General features: G+C 39.8%; 1 protein-coding gene across 2 annotated transcripts; it reads left to right on the top strand.

Annotated features, from left to right (window-relative positions):
* Positions 1 to 356: 356 nt before the first annotated feature.
* Positions 357 to 17,287, top strand: klhl14 (kelch-like family member 14). 2 transcript variants are annotated; one of them, XM_008434235.3, is made up of 9 exons: positions 357 to 1,344; positions 2,116 to 3,016; positions 4,552 to 4,673; positions 9,485 to 9,574; positions 10,036 to 10,114; positions 10,806 to 10,996; positions 14,036 to 14,194; positions 14,884 to 15,041; positions 15,893 to 17,287. In XM_008434235.3, the coding sequence occupies exons 2-9, from the start codon at positions 2,139 to 2,141 to the stop codon at positions 16,031 to 16,033; spliced, it is 1,818 nt and encodes a 605-aa protein (XP_008432457.1). In that variant the 5' UTR covers positions 357 to 1,344; positions 2,116 to 2,138; the 3' UTR covers positions 16,034 to 17,287. The 2 variants fall into 2 exon arrangements, with proteins under 2 accessions (XP_008432457.1, XP_017165293.1); XM_017309804.2 differs by lacking the exon at positions 357 to 1,344 and having other exon boundaries at positions 1,351 to 3,016.
* Positions 17,288 to 18,134: the final 847 nt, after the last annotated feature.

Genomic DNA, 18,134 nt, shown 5'->3' with positions numbered 1-18,134 from the left:
AAAGGGTGCATCACGACAACATAATTGCACTATGAAAGTAGCTCCAACAGCAGGTTAGTTTCCAGGACTGCCCTGTTTTTTTTTAAGCTACACGTTCCAAACAACCTGAACAGCCTGCATGTCCCTGCAGCTGAAAGCATTCCCAGAGCATTATGCTGCCACCACCACTGTTCACAATAACGTTTTTTGATGTGTTTCTACTTTATCTTAGGCTTTCATTTCTGTCAAATTAAAGAATATATTATCTTAAACCAGTAATAGGTGATGAATTCATTTTTGTAATAAGCTGATCAAACATCACATAGTTCATAATAAGCCACTTCATGTGCTTGTTTCTGTAAACTTTGCATCACTTCGAGGATGTGTGCTGTGATGCTGCATGAGGTGCCTTTGTCACAGAGTGAGAGGAGGAATTTAAAAAATGTTTCCACTTCGCAATATAAACAATATGGACATCATGGTGGATGCTATTTATTATACAGATGCAAAACTTGCGTTAGTGCAAAGCATCTTCTTTTGAAGGACTAGCAGGAGCAGAATGAGATGAGGGGGTTATTTTGGCGATGGAGATTAAGGCAGGGGCTTTTTGTCATTTGTGCGAGACAAGCCATTCATCCATCCAGTTCACAGCCAAAAAAAGGCTGGTCCCAGAAATTAGCAGTTTCAGCTCAGCAGCAAAGTCGTCGGGCTGTGAAGGCAGAGAGAAATTGACTAATTAGCAATGCGCACTAAAACTTGACGGTTCTCTCTATAACAGCGAGGGAAAGAGTCGGGTTTTTTCTCCCCCCTTTTCTCTTTTCTTTCTTCCAAAGATGTTTGAAATCGCAGTCATTTACGCTCGACAGTTTTTACAATAGCCTTGAGCCATAATTTTGCGAGTCTCTCCAGCATCCATACCCCTGCATGGTCTCTCTCCACCGGCCATGCACGACCGTTTCTCTCCCCAACCGTGGATTTCCTATTACTCTCGTTACGACTCACTGAGCCCCAGGCCCAAGGATAATGATGTGTTGTTTCTTGGTAGCATAATTTGTCACACGTATATTTCTTCTTCTTCTTCTTCTCTTGCAGAAAGCACAGCTCCCTCTCACACACTCACACACACTTCTTGTTAATTCAGAAGAACAAATGATCAACGTCAACAAATACCCTGAAATAGTGACTTTGTGAGTTGGAATCAATGGTTATTTGGAGACACCTCGGAACAAAGAGTTTAAAGGAAAGGGATATTCTTTAAAAAAAACAACAACAACAACAACAGAAGAACAAAGGAATATTGGGGAGATATTTGGATCCTGAACCGTACTTTCTTTCTCTTTTTTTGGCGTGAAGAGCAGAAGTCAGGTAAGTTTGGTCTTCCCTTCTCAGGAAAGCTGCTCACATCATTTAGTTGTGACAGGCGCTTTTAAGGGACAACGCTACGGCATGTTTGGGTCCAAGTTTACGCACACCGAACCAGCTTGTGTACACGCATTAGAAACAAAAAAAAAAAAAAAAGCGACGCGCGTAATGTGTTTTAACTTTGCCGAGAGATGCATTTATGCGAATATTATCCGAATACTCACGTCCGTTTTACGCCCGCACTGCTACCGCTGCTGCTGCTGCTGCTGCTGACGGCTCGGAGACAAACTAATTGCTTTTGTATTTGACTCCGTAAATCAGTGTAATGTCCTCAATGTGAGGGGTGTGTGCACTAAGACTGGAGAAAAGATAGCTGGATGCTGCATGTTGTTCGGGTCCAACGCGGCGGAGGAGGCGGCTCTCTCTTTCCCCCCCCCTCCGGTTCACCTCGACAACTTCAGCCGCGCTAAGGAGAGGAAAAGCGCCGCAGCGTCTCCGGCTCCCTCGGCTCCACGCCGAGCTCCGTCCCCGGCTCTAAAAGCAGCTCGCACTTCAGCTGAGCATGCATAAGAGCGGCGCTTTGTGGGAAGTACTGCTGCGTTTCTGTTTGCTGCTTTACGACCAAGATCCCAAAGTTGGAGGCGCCAGAAGCCGCGCTGGCGGCAGGTTTTCCTAACCCGCTGCTCGGATGGAAGATAACTTACTGAGAAAGCGCTTGTGGTGCAGATGTTTGGTGTGTAAATAAATGGCTTGCATTGCTTATTTGTTGCCTAGGTGGCGTTCACAGTCAGGAAGTCATGTCCAGATCGGGTGATAGAACATCCACCTTTGACCCAACGCACAGTGACACCTTGCTGCATGGGCTCAACCTCCTGTGGAGAAAGCAGCTTTTCTGTGATGTGACTCTAACTGCCCAGGGACAGCAGTTTCACTGCCACAAAGCTGTGTTGGCGTCCTGCTCACAGTATTTCAGATCCCTCTTCTCCTCCCATAATGTGATTAGCAATGAGGGAAGCAAGGGGGATCAGGGCAGCAGTGGGACCCCCTCGTCCTCCCCAGACGACAAGCTGGTGACCACCAGTGCCAGGCCCATCAACAACCTGGTCCTGCAGGGCTGCTCCTCCATCGGACTACGGCTAGTGCTGGAGTACCTCTACACTGCCAATGTTACTCTTTCCCTGGACACAGTGGAAGAGGTGCTGTCAGTCAGCAAGATCCTCAACATCCCCCAGATAACCAAGCTAAGTGTGCAGTTCCTCAATGATCAGATCTCTGTGCAGAACTACAAGCAAATCTGCAAGATTGCTGCACTGCACGGGCTCGACGAGACCAAGAAGCTGGCCAACAAGTACCTGGTGGAGGATGTACTGCTGCTGAACTTTGAGGAGATGTGCGCCATGCTGGATGCTCTGCCTCCGCCTGTGGAGTCAGAGCTGGCTCTCTTCCAGATGTCTGTCCTCTGGCTGGAGCATGACCGGGAGACGCGCATGCACTACGCTCCGGACCTCATGAAGAGGCTGCGCTTTGCCCTCATACCCGCCCCAGAGCTCGTGGAGAGGGTGCAGTCTGTGGACTTCATGAGGAGTGACCCCGTGTGCCAGAAACTGCTGCTGGATGCCATGAACTACCACCTGATGCCATTCAGACAGCACTGCAGGCAGACCATGGCAAGCAGGTGAGGATAACAGAGGCAAAAAAATTAAATGAAAAGATATAAGCTCGTCGACATTAATTCAAACAACTGTGGGATGTGAGAGTAATTACGGTGCTGAAATATAAGGACAAATGAAACTACAGCGTACGAGACCAGTTAGACCTTTGAGGGTTGATGGTCAGATTATGAAGATGGTGGGGCGTTTCCTCTGACACAAGACAGCTGTGTAGAGCTTTAATGTACTCTCTACTGCACTTCATTCATAACAGCAAAGTGGACATGTGTCAAACTAAGATAGATGTAAAACAAAACAACCTTTTTTTTATTTCCTCAAATGTTTATGTTACTCATTCTAAATGAATGTGAACGAGATGTGAAAATCTTTATAAATTTTCTGTGACTGATTGGAAGCGGCTTTATTAAACAGAGCCTGAAATGCTGAAATTGAGTTGTTGCCATGGTAATTACATGGTAATTGCACTGAATTTATGATCCAAATGAAAGAGTTTTCCTGGAATTGAAATTACATGAAGAAAAACAAATGCAACAAGAGTTAATGCTAATGTTGTGTATTTTATTATTGCAATTTCTTTAGCCTGTGGGGAAAGTTATGTAGTATTTATGTGAAACTATCCACACATTATGTTCATGTTTGTCTGGATTGGCAGTTTGAGAAGCAGCTTGTATTTGCAATAAGTTTAGTGATTTTATAAAACTTCTCTATTTTCCTTTAAAATTATTACATTTTTTGTTTGTTAGACTCAATTTTTATCATAATGCAACCTATATCTATTCCTTCCCTGTCCAAATAATACATCTTTTCCCACATAGCCACCCAAATGTGCAACAAATCAAGACTCCTCATAATTAGTTTAATATGGCAGTGTTTCTCTCCTCTCAATTAATCACTATTATTTATGTCCAAGACCTCATTTGCATATGAATTACCCCAAAAACATTTCTGTAGGGCTTCCACATATTGCCAGACGTATACTGAAACAACATTGATTTACCCAAGTGTGGAAAAAAAAAAAAAACGAGCTACATTCATTGTTTTCGTTGCATATTGTGATAAATTTATAGAACTGCACTGATGGTAATTTAGAATCCAATAATGGTAATTAATTTGCAGTAAAGGGTGCCGCTTTCAGGTTATATTTGATCTACGAAAAGCAGGAAACGTCCAACAATTGGGTTAGAGAAGTCACATGAACGACTGTAGCCAATGAAATGAAGACAGTGTATAGTCAGGTTTATGTTCTGTGCTGTGCTTTTAGCCTCCAGCATGGCACCCTGCAGGACCATCCTCGCTTCACAGCTAATTGAAAACACATCTTTAGTGTACAATAACCATTCAGTAACACATCATAAGGATATATAGGCGATTGAGCAAATTTAGCTAATTGTAATGAATTTGCTCACAAGGTTTATTATAACCTCATGCTATGGGGAGATTGAGATTATTATTATTATTTTTTTTTTTACATGAAATAATTAAAAAAATGTCCTGAATGCTTTTTTTCTTTTTCCAAAAACCGCCACCTTTGGCATTACAGAATTCGTTCCAATAAGCGAATGCTGCTCCTGGTGGGTGGTTTGCCTCCTGGACCCGATCGTCTTCCCAGCAATTTGGTCCAGTACTATGACGACGAGAAAAAGACATGGAAGATCCTCACAAGTGAGTTTGCAAAAAGGCTCTCGCCTCCTCTGCACCCGAGGCGTCTTGTTTCAGTGGCTATTATGATGAGAAATAGTTGTTCCTGTGGATGACTTTAACACGGGTTAATTTCCGCAGAAAATGAGAGTAAGGAGTTCCCTAAATCCTTCAGGTAATAATGTATCACCATCACTTTTAATATAAGTTTTTAATCAGAGCGTGACTTCACAGCATTGTGGAGCTTCATGCCCGGGTTCCCTTGTTTTTGCTGAAATACGCTGGCGGGATGCATGATGAGATTTGCTTGGATCTAATGATCTATTGCAGGCAGAGACGGAACAATAAGAAATGACATCTGCCCTCGATAGATTCTAAATGTAACATGATTTTTTGCTCGCATTGATCAATGGTTGGATTAAATTACACCTGTGCATACTGCTGCATGGGGTCGCAGTCAACTTGTTGACCTTGTGTCACTTGCAAGCTGAGTTAATGCACATATTAATTGGCTTGATACCACAAATAAGAGATGTATGAATTGAATTCTAATCTTTAAACAAACTTGTCATGTTTTGTAAAACGTTGGGTTCTGAACAGGAGATATTTGAGACCTTTGGGAATGTGCAAACACATCCATACTGCTCTCGCCTCTATGGAGTGTCCATATGTCTGCTACCTCTCTGTCTTCTCTGACCTTTTGAGGCTCACCACTATATTTTTGCCACACTGCAAAGGTCAAGAGCAGAGACACTGGGAAACTACATTTCTCCTTTGCGTCCTCGTCGCTGGACATATTGAGTTCTTGTCTCTTGTTTTTGTCGGAGTCATATCTCAGCTGCTTTTCTCCATTCATACATATCATCCACTGCTCTGTGTTTTGTCTCTTTGAGGTGGGTGGAGGGGCTCAAACTTAAGTGTATTCTGTTTTAATTTGTGTTTTTCTTTTCGTCTTCACCTTGTTATGAGTCCTAAGCTCTTAGCAAAAAAATAAAAAAATCTGCTGTTTAAGCTCATTTTTGGTCTGTAAGGGTTCATTTTTACCAGTGGAGGCATGCATATGAAGTTCACTGGCGTATATATTGTCATTTTCTCATTAAACTCACACTCGCAGGCATAAACTGCAACAAGCAAAAGGTCAACAGGGATTTCTGACGCTCACGACTAAAAAGTTAACACTCAAATGGTCCGTGGCCAAGTGGAAGGACAAAACTGCAAAATCATCCCCTTAACACATCAGTGACCACCTGATGTAGCTTCCTCACAATGGATGTGGAATAGAAGATTATTAACATTCAATCATAACTTTTCAATGAGGCGAAACCTGAGAGGGACAGCCTTTGATTAAGACATTCATCAACACAATTTAGGCAGAATCTGATTCCCCTCGCTGTGTCTGAGATGCCCGCTGCTTGCCGATTCTAGTGGAAAGTTTGCCATCTAGTGTACCCACAGCAGCGTGGCCGAACACGAGACAAAGGCAGGGAGGGATTCAGCCCACGTTAATGGGCAAAATTTGTCTCCCTTTCTTAAAACAACCTGCTCTGAAAAACTAAAACAAAGGATTGTAACGACTGCATGTTTCCTTGTGGAACAAAGGGATTCTCCTTAGCAGGATTTGGTCGTGTTGTTGTCAAAGACATATAAGCAGCAGTGGTGCATTAGCTGTGAAATCATTCAACCAGCCAACACTGTGGCTTCGATGCAGAGGCTTCTGACTCCCTCTAGTGAGCCCTAGAGCTTATTGTAGACTGCAGTGATACCCATCTTGTAGAGCACCTGGTTATTCTGCTCCCTGAATGGCTGTTGACCCAGAGGGGTCAGTAAAAGGAACAGAGCAAATGGCCCCTATATATATATATATATATATATATATATATATATATATATATATATATATATATATATATATATATATATATATATATAGAGAGAGAGAGAGAGAACCTTGCAAAAGTATTCATACCTAACTTTTAAATATTTTGTCACATTACTGCTGAAAACATCTGTGTGTTTTCTAGAGAATTGTATGGGATAGACCAAGACAAAGTTGCACTCTTTTTATTTCCAGCCGCTCTCAGTTAATACTATGTAGAACCACCTTTTGATGCTTTTTATGGGGAAAGTCTATACTGCTTTGTGTACTGATAGATTGAAACTATTCCCCCCCTTCGCCCCCGTCCCCCCCCCAAAAAAACAAAAAAACTCAAGCTCGGCTAGATTAGCAGTAGGGCATCCGTTTTCAAGTTTCACCAAATAATCTTAAATGGATTTACGGCTAGTCTTTGACTGGGCCATTCTTACACACCAGTCCACTGCAGCTCTAGGGTTATTTTCCTGCTGGAAGATGCATATCCGTTCATCTCTCAAGTCATTTCAGCTTCTAACAGGGCAATTCTGAAGGAAGGTTTTCCTTCAGAATTGCCCTGTTTTAAGCTCCAGACGTTTTACCATCAACTCCGACCAACCTCTACACATGAACCCTGATGACGAAAACAACTCCCACACCATGATGCTGCCACCACCATGTTTCATGGTGTTGTTCAAAGTGATGTGCAGTGTTACTTTTATCGGCTGTTTTGGCCTCATCTTACCAAAGAACTTTCTTCTACATATTTACAAACTACAGAAGGATTTTTTAAATGGCTTTCTTTCTTTTTTTAATGTCTAAATTTTGTAAAAGCTAAAGTTCTTCTGTCAACATTTTCCCAACAACCTGGGCTGCAAATTATTTGCCAGGATTTTTCGTTTAGGTGGACTGGCATATATTATAGATTTGCAATTGTGCCATATTATTTAAGTTTTCAGATGACAATCTGAACTATGCTTGTAAGACCTTTACATCTATTGTTTTAACTTCTCTACAACTTTATCCCTGACCTATCTGGTGTGTTCCTTTGTTTTTATGAGGCAGTTTTCTTCTCTAAAAAATCTTCCGAGGCCTTCACATAACAACAGCACTTATTATATGTCCCTACTTTGCTTGGTTGCACTCAATTTAGTGGGGCTCGATATGTATGCACACAAAATTTTCACATTTCTGTTTGGGAAAAAAGACAACAATGTATTATTTTTCTTCCATTTCATAATTATTTTATTACTTATAATTGGAACAGCGGTCTGCAACCTGCGGCTTCAGAGCTGTGAGTGGTTCTTTCATCCCACAATGAAAGAACCAATGATAACTTTAGCTAAAAAATGATTAAGAACTAACTGTTGATTTTTAATATAAAAATAAAAACAAATGCTTGTTTTAACAGTTTTTTAGTACCGTAATTTCCACAATTAATTTTCACCACAAAATGACAAGAAATATACTTTTAGATCTATTTTCCTTGTCATCAGGTTGGCCACTATGTGCTTTCATTTAATAAATTCTTTTCACATATTTTCCACGTATGACAAAGTGCATAAAATCCTCTCTTTGAAAAAGTGTTGTTTTTCTTTAGTACTAAAAAAGAAAAAAATGAAATAACACAGAAATGAATAGATGGTTCTTCAAAAAAAAAAGTGTCATCTTCAAAAAAGATAACACTTTTCCTATAGTAGATATCAAAAATAACGAGTTCTCTTTTTCCAACAGTGGCTCTAAACCACTGATTTAGCTGGACAGAAAGTGAAACTGTCTCTTTGGACACCTGGTGTAGCTCATGCATTTCTAGTCAAACATTTTGAACTGTATAATGGTGGTGTGACAAAATATGGAAACAACGTCACATTTGTATAAGGGAGTCATGATTGGCATGCTCTTTCTCCTTCCGTCTTATTATTTATTTTCCTCATATTCAACATTCACCAGAATCTTTCAGATCTGACACTTGGACCAATAATCTTCTCCATCAGTACAACATGATCTTTTTTTTTTTTGCAAGTACAGGCACTAGATACTAAATAAAAAGCTGCCGATCCGTGTCCTATATACTGCTGACTGAATGATAATGTAAATAGCATGTGAGAGAATTTGGCAGCTGTATGGAACCTCTCTTTGAGGTGCACTGAAGGCAGGCAGCCTAATCCCCCTCATCTGAGATAAAGCTGTGTTTAGCGTATGTAGCATTAGTTCCTATCTGAGACTTCCCCTCCCGTCGAGGACCGGCACATGTCATCCAGCCTGAGTGAGATTGCAGGGAGAGGCCAATTGGAAAGAAATGAGATTCAAGGCTGTCTAATTTTGCAGCAACTGTGATCCATCAGGCGGTGGGGAGGTGACAGTGGAAATGACTGATGGAGACAGACAGGTGGGCTTTAACATTTCACTGATTTGTGCTCAAAAAGCGCCGGGCCCGAGATTTATTGAGTGAACACGATCATGTTCATTATGACTGTCACCTAAGACCATTTCTCTACATCTCAATGGGGTCACTTCAGCAGAAGGAGACGGAGGAGAGACATGGAGCACAAAAACATACATAGGAGAGAAATCCTCCCTCAGCTGCAGTGGATGTCTAACATAAAACACATAAAAAAAAATAAAAAAAGACCACGATATTCTTCAGTTTATCTTTATTGGAGCGACATATCTTTGGAAGGTCTACTGCTGTGGCATATTTTAGCAGAACACCAACTCTGCCATAATTAAAGCTGCACTATTGAGTCATCATTCTCATCTCAATATCAACATGTTGCAAAATCTCAATTTTCACAACTGCGTCCATGCAATTAATAGGCTTTAATTTTAACTTTCTGAAATACGTTAAAAACCTTTGAAACCTTTTTTTTTTTATTTACTCGTTTGACTATAAATACCAGAACATCAGAACAGGTGTAATATGCAGTATGATAGACGCTGCACTACACACTACAGTAACTGACGTGTTTTTCTGTTTGCCGTTTAGTAATGCCTTACAACAGCGCTCATCACTGCGTGGTAGAGGTGGAGAACTTCCTGCTGCTGCTGGGTGGAGAGGACCAGTGGAACCCAAACGGTACAACAAAATACAGTCACAACAAATATTTCACTCTTCCACATTTGCATTGGTTCAAAATCCATGGAAGGTGATGTCCCTTCAGGTGGTTGTAAACACTCATTCGAGGGTTAGGTCAGCTCTGAGTGAACAAAACACTACAGTAAACACTCGTCATCAATTGGAGCAGGAAAATAACTGCAGCTATCACTGGAATATTTTATGGTGCTACCGGTATTTTTTGTGAAACAGTGGTAGTGTTAACTGTTCAAAGCTTGGAGATTGAATCTAATCTTTACAAAAAATGTTATAGTTAATAAGTCAGAATCAGCCTTTTTTTTTTGTCAAATTTATATACACAAATAAGAAATTTGACTTTGGTTCTGCTTTATTCTCACTAAATCATTTTAACTAGTATAAAAATGAAATCATTTGAATGGTATCACTTATTTGGGTTTCTTTTGTTGTTTGTTTGTTTTCAGGGAAGCACAGTACTAATTTCGTCAGCCGCTATGACCCCAGATTCAACAGCTGGATTCAGCTGCCTCCCATGCAGGAAAGGTTTGTAACTTTTTCTTCTAAATTTAAAAGTGACAGGTTTAGAAAAGAGCCAAATGTAAACATCAGAGAAAATTGAGTAAAAAAAATAACATTTTTTTAAACTATTAGCATAATGCAGCTTCTTTCACTCCAGGAAAAGAACAGTTTGCCAAAGACGTTTGCTCACAGTTTGAAGAGCATACAGCATTTCTTGAATGTCTTTCACTTTGTAACACAGGTCTTAGCTCACAAGATAGGTTTTACCTTTAAATTGAAACAGCACTTAAAAGTCATTGTTGGCAGTTGAATTGGTTCTAAAGCAGTGGCATCCAACTGCGGTGGGCAAGTCATGGCTTGGCATTTGGAGAAGCCAACAGCCACTTGTTCCTGGGTAGTTTTGCTCTCCTAAAAGGAAATTTCAAAATAGTATCCTAATTGTGTGGTCGAATTTATTGAAACCAAAACTGCAATACTGACAAAGAAGACCAGCCGCATGGGTGGAGAAGGTTAGACACATGGTTTCCACTTGTCTGAAAAATCAGTGAAAACCTGACTTATCAAGTGACATGCTAAGGTTTATATGTGTAAAGAGATGTGAGTGTTCATTCCCTATGTTCTCATCCCCTCCGTCAAAACAGAAAAGGCAGAAGCATAAAAGTGTGATGGGGTTATAGATGATGTTGCATGTTGGACTCCTCCTCCTCCTCCTCAGGAGAGCCAGTTTCTTTGCCTGCTGCCTGGACAAGCACCTGTACGTAATCGGAGGTCGGAACGAGACAGGCTACCTCTCCAGCGTGGAGTCCTACAACATGGAGACGAACGAGTGGAATTACGTGTCATCTCTGCCACAGCCTTTAGCTGCACATGCAGGAGCGGTGCATAATGGCAAGATCTACATATCAGGTCAGGACAAATAGGTTACCTGTAAGCAACGATTATTTGCTTTATACGGCATACTGCTGCTGCAAGATGTCAGGTGTTTAATCACAATAAACCACTATGAATTGGAAAACTATTACTGAAACAGAAGCTCAGAAATTACATTTAAAAAAAATCTTGCATAAATAACATATGTTACACTTCAGGCAAAGGAACGTCATGATGTTGCATTGAAAAAAAGTTTAAAGTGAGTCAGAATAATTCTTTAATAGATGTCATAATCCAGCTGCATTTGTATTTCAATGCACACCCCCACATGTTTTCCACTGTTAAATGCAGCCACAGACAACATTGACAAGCAGCTCTGTCTTGTAAATTTTGCATATCTACAGTTGCATCCTTTGAAACGCATAAACGTCATTTTATGTTAAAAACCTGTGTTGAAACAAGCAAATATAAAATGAAACATGAACGTTAAAACGGCAACGCTTTTATAATGGTACTGTAGTCATCCCTCTTGAACCTTTTTCATATTTGCCACATTACAGCTGAAAACTGTAATTCAAACAAAATAAACATTTCAAAGTGTGGACTGCTTTTTCGTTCACCACCGCAGGATCCCTGCATTACTCTGCAATTTGCAAAACGGGTCATTCAGTTAGGATGGAGAGCTTTTCTGAGTAGCAATTTTCAAGTCTCGCTAAAGACGTTCACTTGGATTTAGGACTTCGGTTGAGCCATTTGAACTCACAAATATGCTTTGATCTAAATCAGTGTTTCTCAACCTTTTTTGGGCCAGCGCCCCCCTAGCCTTCATCCAGGTCCCTCACCGCCCCCCACCAAAGAATTTGCAAGCTACTTTGCACTGACCGTTATTTTATCATTAATATTACTATCACTATTGTAGATGTTTTGATTTTTTTGCTTGTTTCTGTATTTATCATCAAAAATTATTTCCCAGAGAACAAAAAAGTAATGGGAATAAAAATTATTTTCACAGGCGTCTACGAAAAATGCAATGAACATTCAAGTTAAAATTGGTAGGCCTAACAGCAGCCAATCAGAGTGGAAAAAAATATTCTTATTTTGTGCCACATAAAAGATGTACAGCAATGCCAGTTTAAACTTTGAACTATTTGCAAACGACTGAGCTCTACAACATTAAAACATGGATAGAACTGTAACTACATTAATTATAGCTCTTCTTCTCTTCAGTGTTTGTCAGTTTCTGGTGGTGCAGCTCTGTGCTGCCTTCAGGAGAATGGGACATCAGAGTATCATCCATAAAACTTCACCCACATGGCATTTATAGTGCAAACCAGAGCTTTCAGTGGAGAAACTAAAGTTCCAGGTCCTTTTAATGCCATACAAATATGAGACAGAAACATGGATTATATCTTTATATAGACCTGCCTATTGATTTATAGATTAATAGTTTTACTGGACAGAAATTACAAAGAACAAATCTGGTTCTTAATCAAATCCTAATGCGTCAAATTGAAAGTGTCATGGAGTCATCAGCCTCATGACATTAACACTGACATGAAAAATAATATTGAAGAAATAAATATATCAAATCTAATAAAAAACACAAATAAGTGATCAGTTCTTTACTGTTATGGTCTGTAAGATATATTTATTCTCAGTACTAGATATGGTCTCAACAAACCCATGACATTTCAACAATATTATTTTACCTTTTATGTGGAAATAGTGTCTGTTTATTCTTGCCATACAGTCCTCTGTATTAATTATTGCTCGAAAGGTCTTGCCATACAGGTTTATTCCTCTGTATTTACTTTAGTTTCTTAGTTTATTCTTGCATTTTGTTCTTCATTCATTTCCATTTAGTTTCCTTTGATTAGTATTATCCTCTCTTGGTTTATTGCTATGTCCACTTTAGCTTCTTTCCTGTTGCTAGATTTATTTTATTGTTTATTGGCGCTCACCATCAGTAATCTCATCACCTCATCGCCAAGAAGCTAACAGAAGCTACAAACACTGAATAGAAGAAGAGCTGCCATCGATACAGCTGCAGCCAAGCATGTTTTAATGTTACACAAGACAGTTTTACCAAGTTGCTCAAAGTCTAAACTGGTATTGTTGTGCATTTAAGGTGTAAAGTTTACCTTCGACCAAACGCCCCCCAAAGGCATCCCAGCGCCCCCTGCCAGGACATTTTGGTAAAAATGTCCGCCAGCGCCCCCTGCCGTCCTCTGAACGCCCCCTGGGGGGCGGTACCGCCCACGTTGAGAACTTCTAATCTATAGTATTCAGCCATAGTTTCATCCTGCTGAATGAGGATATGCGCTGTATTTAGACACATACATCCACATTCTTATCAACTCTATCCCACCTCTGCGTCTCTGAAAAACAAATCGTCTCCCCCATGTTCACGGTGGGGATGATGTGTTGAGGGCGCAGCGTTAAGAGCGTGCAGGACAAGCAAGAGCAAACTCTGTTTTTCAATTTCTGATGTATTTAGTAACACAAAAGGAGGTAAACTAAAATCTACTCAATCATGCTAATTTAAAATCTTCACAACCACCCTGGTTCCTGGTGTTATTTGTTTTGAGAGTACATGTTTGCTTCAGGGGCCTTTCATTTTTATTTGATCCGTCATTCAAATGCAGAATGTAACAAACTGAAACCTTATCTTTTTCTGCCAGATCTTAGTAGCACTGACTCATCTGTACTCCAGTCATAGTGGCAACATTAAAACATGCAAACAAAGACACCAGCCTGTTTGAACAAAACAGATGGGAGAAGCAGCCATTAAATGTGACACATCATGCTCTATTAGAGTAAAAAGACAACAAAAAAAAAAAATACAGCGTCTACTCAGCAAAAGATCCAAATATACTCCTATAGAGGCAAATGTGATTGTATAAAAAATGTATAATCTCTCTCCATGCCTTAAAATCATTAGGTATTCCTTGCATTTATTTCATTGAATGGTTTTACCTCGATATATATAGCGCAAGGCACACAAGCACTGCGTTTTTGCAACCAAGTTATATTTTGACTGTATTAGCAACACAGGGTTGTGATTACATGTTACAGGTGGAGTGCATAATGGCGAGTATGTGTCCTGGCTCTACTGCTATGACCCCGTAATGGATGTTTGGGCTAGAAAACAGGACATGAACACAAAGCGCGCCATTCACGTCCTGGCTGGGATGAACGATCGTCTGTATGCCATCGGTGGAAACCATTTGAAAGGTGAGCGCTCAGGCTTTTCAGGAAATGACAAAGGGTCGCGATTTGTGCTCTTTGTTACAGTTGTATACAAATTGTTTGGCTGCTATGCCCAGGTGCTGGCCTTCGTCAACTAGTGAACCCTTATTCTACCATTCAGAATGCAAAATCTGAAGCAGAACTGACGAAAGAAATCTTTCAATCTGCAGACAGAAAGTAAATGCAAACTTTTTTTTTTTTGCAACTGTCCGTACAGGCTCTGAGAGACGGTGTCCATTTTTATTGGACACTTATAAACCATAAATGTTTATAGAAATGTATGGTTTAGAATGAATGTTAGTGACTTGAATGTGTTCCAACAATGTGTATGGGTTGTTCAAAACTTAGTTATTTGATTTTTGAAGACTGCTTTACATTTGTCGTTACATTTTTGTGCCAGTTGCCAGGCAGTGCTACCAGATGACACTAGAACTACTTGTTCATTTGTGTTCCTCTCAGTACACATTTGTTCACAGAGGTACTTAACGTAGCCCTTTTCAACATGCCCACACAAAAACAGCAGAAAGAAAACTGAGAAAACACAGAAACAAAACAATTGATTTCTCTACTGGGAGATTTTGATTTTAATCTCAGAATATAAGGTTGATTGTAAAATATAGAATGTCTGCACAGTTCACACATTCTTCCGTTTCTTCCTCCTTTTGCCTGGGCAGGTTTCTCCCATCTAGATGTTATGTTGGTCGAGTGTTACGACCCGAAAGCTGACCAGTGGAACATCCTCCAGACACCGATACTCGAGGGCCGCAGTGGTCCGGGCTGCGCCGTGTTGGATGATAGCATCTTCCTCGTGGGTGGCTACAGCTGGAGCATGGTAGTAAATGTACTTTACAGTAAATAAAAACATAAAACTGTAGACATATTTTATCCAGTGACTGATGGTGGTTGAAAACACACCATTCTCTTGGTAAACTATTTCTAGTTTTGTTTCAAATTACTGTTAGACAAATGCTATGTGACAAATGCAGATGGCAGAGGGAATGTGATCACACTTATACATTTAAACCCAGACACAGCTGTCCATTTTTTCCAAAGTACGCTGGATTTATAAAAGTCTGTAGTAAAGCAGTCTGTAAAGTAATAGAAAAAATTCACTTTGACACTTGGCCCTCATATTATCACATTTTGCTTCCTGATAGCCACGTTCATGATTAATTTTTTAAAACATACTTTTCTAAAAGTATGTTTTAGAAATGTATGCATCATAACAATTGTCCTGAAATATTAGGCCAGCCTTTGTTTTCTGATTTCATTGCTTATTCTGTTAACCTTTTATTTTGCTTGTTGTTTGTATTATTATTATTATTATTATTATTATTATTAATTTCATTACAATGAAAGTAGTTTTGATAATAAATCTCAGTATCTTATACTGAGATCAAATTACGCACATGTGTACTGCGCTTACTGATTAAATTACTTCTGAAGGGGATCAGTTGCAATGGATTTTATTTAGGGCTATCAGAGTGAAGGGGATTAAACACCAATACATGCTGTACTCTTCAGAAGTGTTTTCTTAAAAATATTTAAAAGCATTCATCATTTTCCACCTCCCAAGTATGCGTTGGTCCATCAAATGAAATCCCAATAAAACATGAAAGATTGGGTTACAAATCCAAACATTGAGAGGAATAAAAGGAACGGTCTGATTCTCCCCTTCCGCAGGGTGCCTACAAGTCTTCGACCATCTGCTATAGCCCAGAGAAGGGAACGTGGACAGAGCTGGAGGGAGAAGTGGCGGAGCCTTTGGCAGGCCCGGCCTGCTCCACGGTCATCCTACCCGCCTGCCTTCCTTTCAACAAATGACAACTAATCCAGCCAATGGGCGGTGAGGGGGACAAGCAGCAGCGGGGCGACTGGGGGGAGGACCACCAATAAGCAAAACATTTGTCAAGAATTTTGTGGCAAAAAAACTCTCCAGCTTTAGCCCGGTTGTGGTGTAAAAGTTATTTTTTTACAGGTTTGACAAGAGCACTTTCATTATTCTCTACTGATGGATTGAGAGGGGGGGGAGAGGATGAGGTAACTCATGTATCTAAACGAATCATCTGTTCTGAGAAATAGTCTGTCCCATACTTGATTTTATTTATTTAAAACAGTTTGCAAGTGTTTTTGGCTTCTCTTCCATCGCACGCATAGTGTCGAGCTGAATTATAGCATTTCAGATCCATTGTACCTTGTAGTCAGTAGAGGCATCGTCACCAGATTACGTTTTGAGGAGGCTCGGTGAATTAAAAGTGTATAAATATTCAAAGGTTATGTTTGTACTCATTGCTCTCTGTCCGGATTGTTCACTTGCGTAACAAATACGTTGTCTCTTTAGGAAAATGTACATATTTGAGTATCTGAAAGGGACATTTCCAGAAAACTGTTGGCAAACAGAAAGAGTGAACTAAAGAGCTGCTCCAAGTGGGTATTTTAACTTGTCTTGATAATGTACACTTAAACTGAATTTTTTTTTTTTTTACAAGTTAATTCTTGCCAGACGTTTGTGGCAACTAGTCTTGATGCCACAACAAAGCTGCTTAAGAATCATGATTGATGACTCATATTATATTGACACTAATATTACTCAATGTTGGTACAATCAATTTGGAATTGCTAACCAGTATAATTTTCTGGGTAAATATATGTGGAGGATATTTGGGGTGTTCGTTCTTGAAGTTTACAGATGCAGGTCTGTTTATGAGACCACATGGTTTAATTGTTTAATGTAATTAAAAAAAAACAAGAGAGCATACAGTGGTCTTTGATGCACTTTCAACTCAGCAAAATTCACTGATTTGTACATTAAATCAATGTGCCGTGTTTAAGAGATATCTTCTGTGCAAATGAATCCAGTCTTGTCAACGTTATTAGGTTGAATAAAATTGACTCTAAATATTGATGCCGTTGAATTCTGTAATAAAAAAAGTTGCTGATTTCATTCTTGTACATAAACCGCCTGCAGTGAAACATTTTTGTGCACTCAACTTTGGATTTATTCTCAAATCCTGTTATGTATTTGGCATTTTAGAAAAAAATTCAATAAAAACGATTGATCAAAATAACTCTGTTTGTGATGGCATTCTCAAAAAGAGAACTTGGAATAAATATGATGCATATGCTCTCAAATATTTTGTCATATAATACATAATAAATAGTAGCAATAAATAAAATGATGATTATGTCTGAAAACACAATTAACTGCACTGTCCAGCAGGAGTCAGTATTGCGTCCCGATCTCTTTACTGCGTAGAATTGATATAATGCCATCTGCCAATCATTCTGTGGGGTTTGTCAGTAACTGACCAATCGGCGGTCGCAATATGTCCCGAAGACCACGCCCCTTATCTGGAGAAACTAAACCAGCAACATCGTAGCCATCGCTAACCTGCTGCAGTCATAGAGATTTCCAGGAAAATAATGTAAAATCATTGTCAAACATTGTCAGTAGGAAGCATGCAATCTCATCAGCTGTCACCCAGAGCGTGTAGATGGCGGAATACAACTTATTGCATTTCTAAAACAACAGTGTCTGGAATAATGCAAGAAATGGATCAAGGCCTGCAGCCGAACTCAAGTTCAGTTGAATGAAACCGTGATAGAGGGCAACTATGTTCTTCTGCAGGAAGGTAACTTGCTGTTGTCATAATGACACAGTACGATAGTCAAATAAAAGATCGATGAGTGAAGGTGGTTATGCTATATTTTATGTGTGTAAATTCAAATGGTAGCTCTGTGGCAGCATGAAAACGTCGCCGTTACTGCGGAATTTACATTTAAGCACATTTTTATGCTACTTTTTATTTTTAAGCATTTTCCTCATGGCAGATTTTCACAAGCCAGCATTATTTAAGGAATACTCGCCTATTTTGTACGTCGGACACAGCTTTCACACTCGCATCCAACGAGACTTTGTGCCCCT

The sequence above is a fragment of the Poecilia reticulata genome, chromosome 17 (assembly GCF_904066995.2).
Source record: "Poecilia reticulata chromosome 17, P_reticulata-male-v2, whole genome shotgun sequence".
Classification (NCBI taxonomy): domain Eukaryota; kingdom Metazoa; phylum Chordata; class Actinopteri; order Cyprinodontiformes; family Poeciliidae; genus Poecilia; species Poecilia reticulata.
Note: the sequence above shows the minus strand (reverse complement) of the source record. Positions and strands in the feature narration are given on the sequence as shown.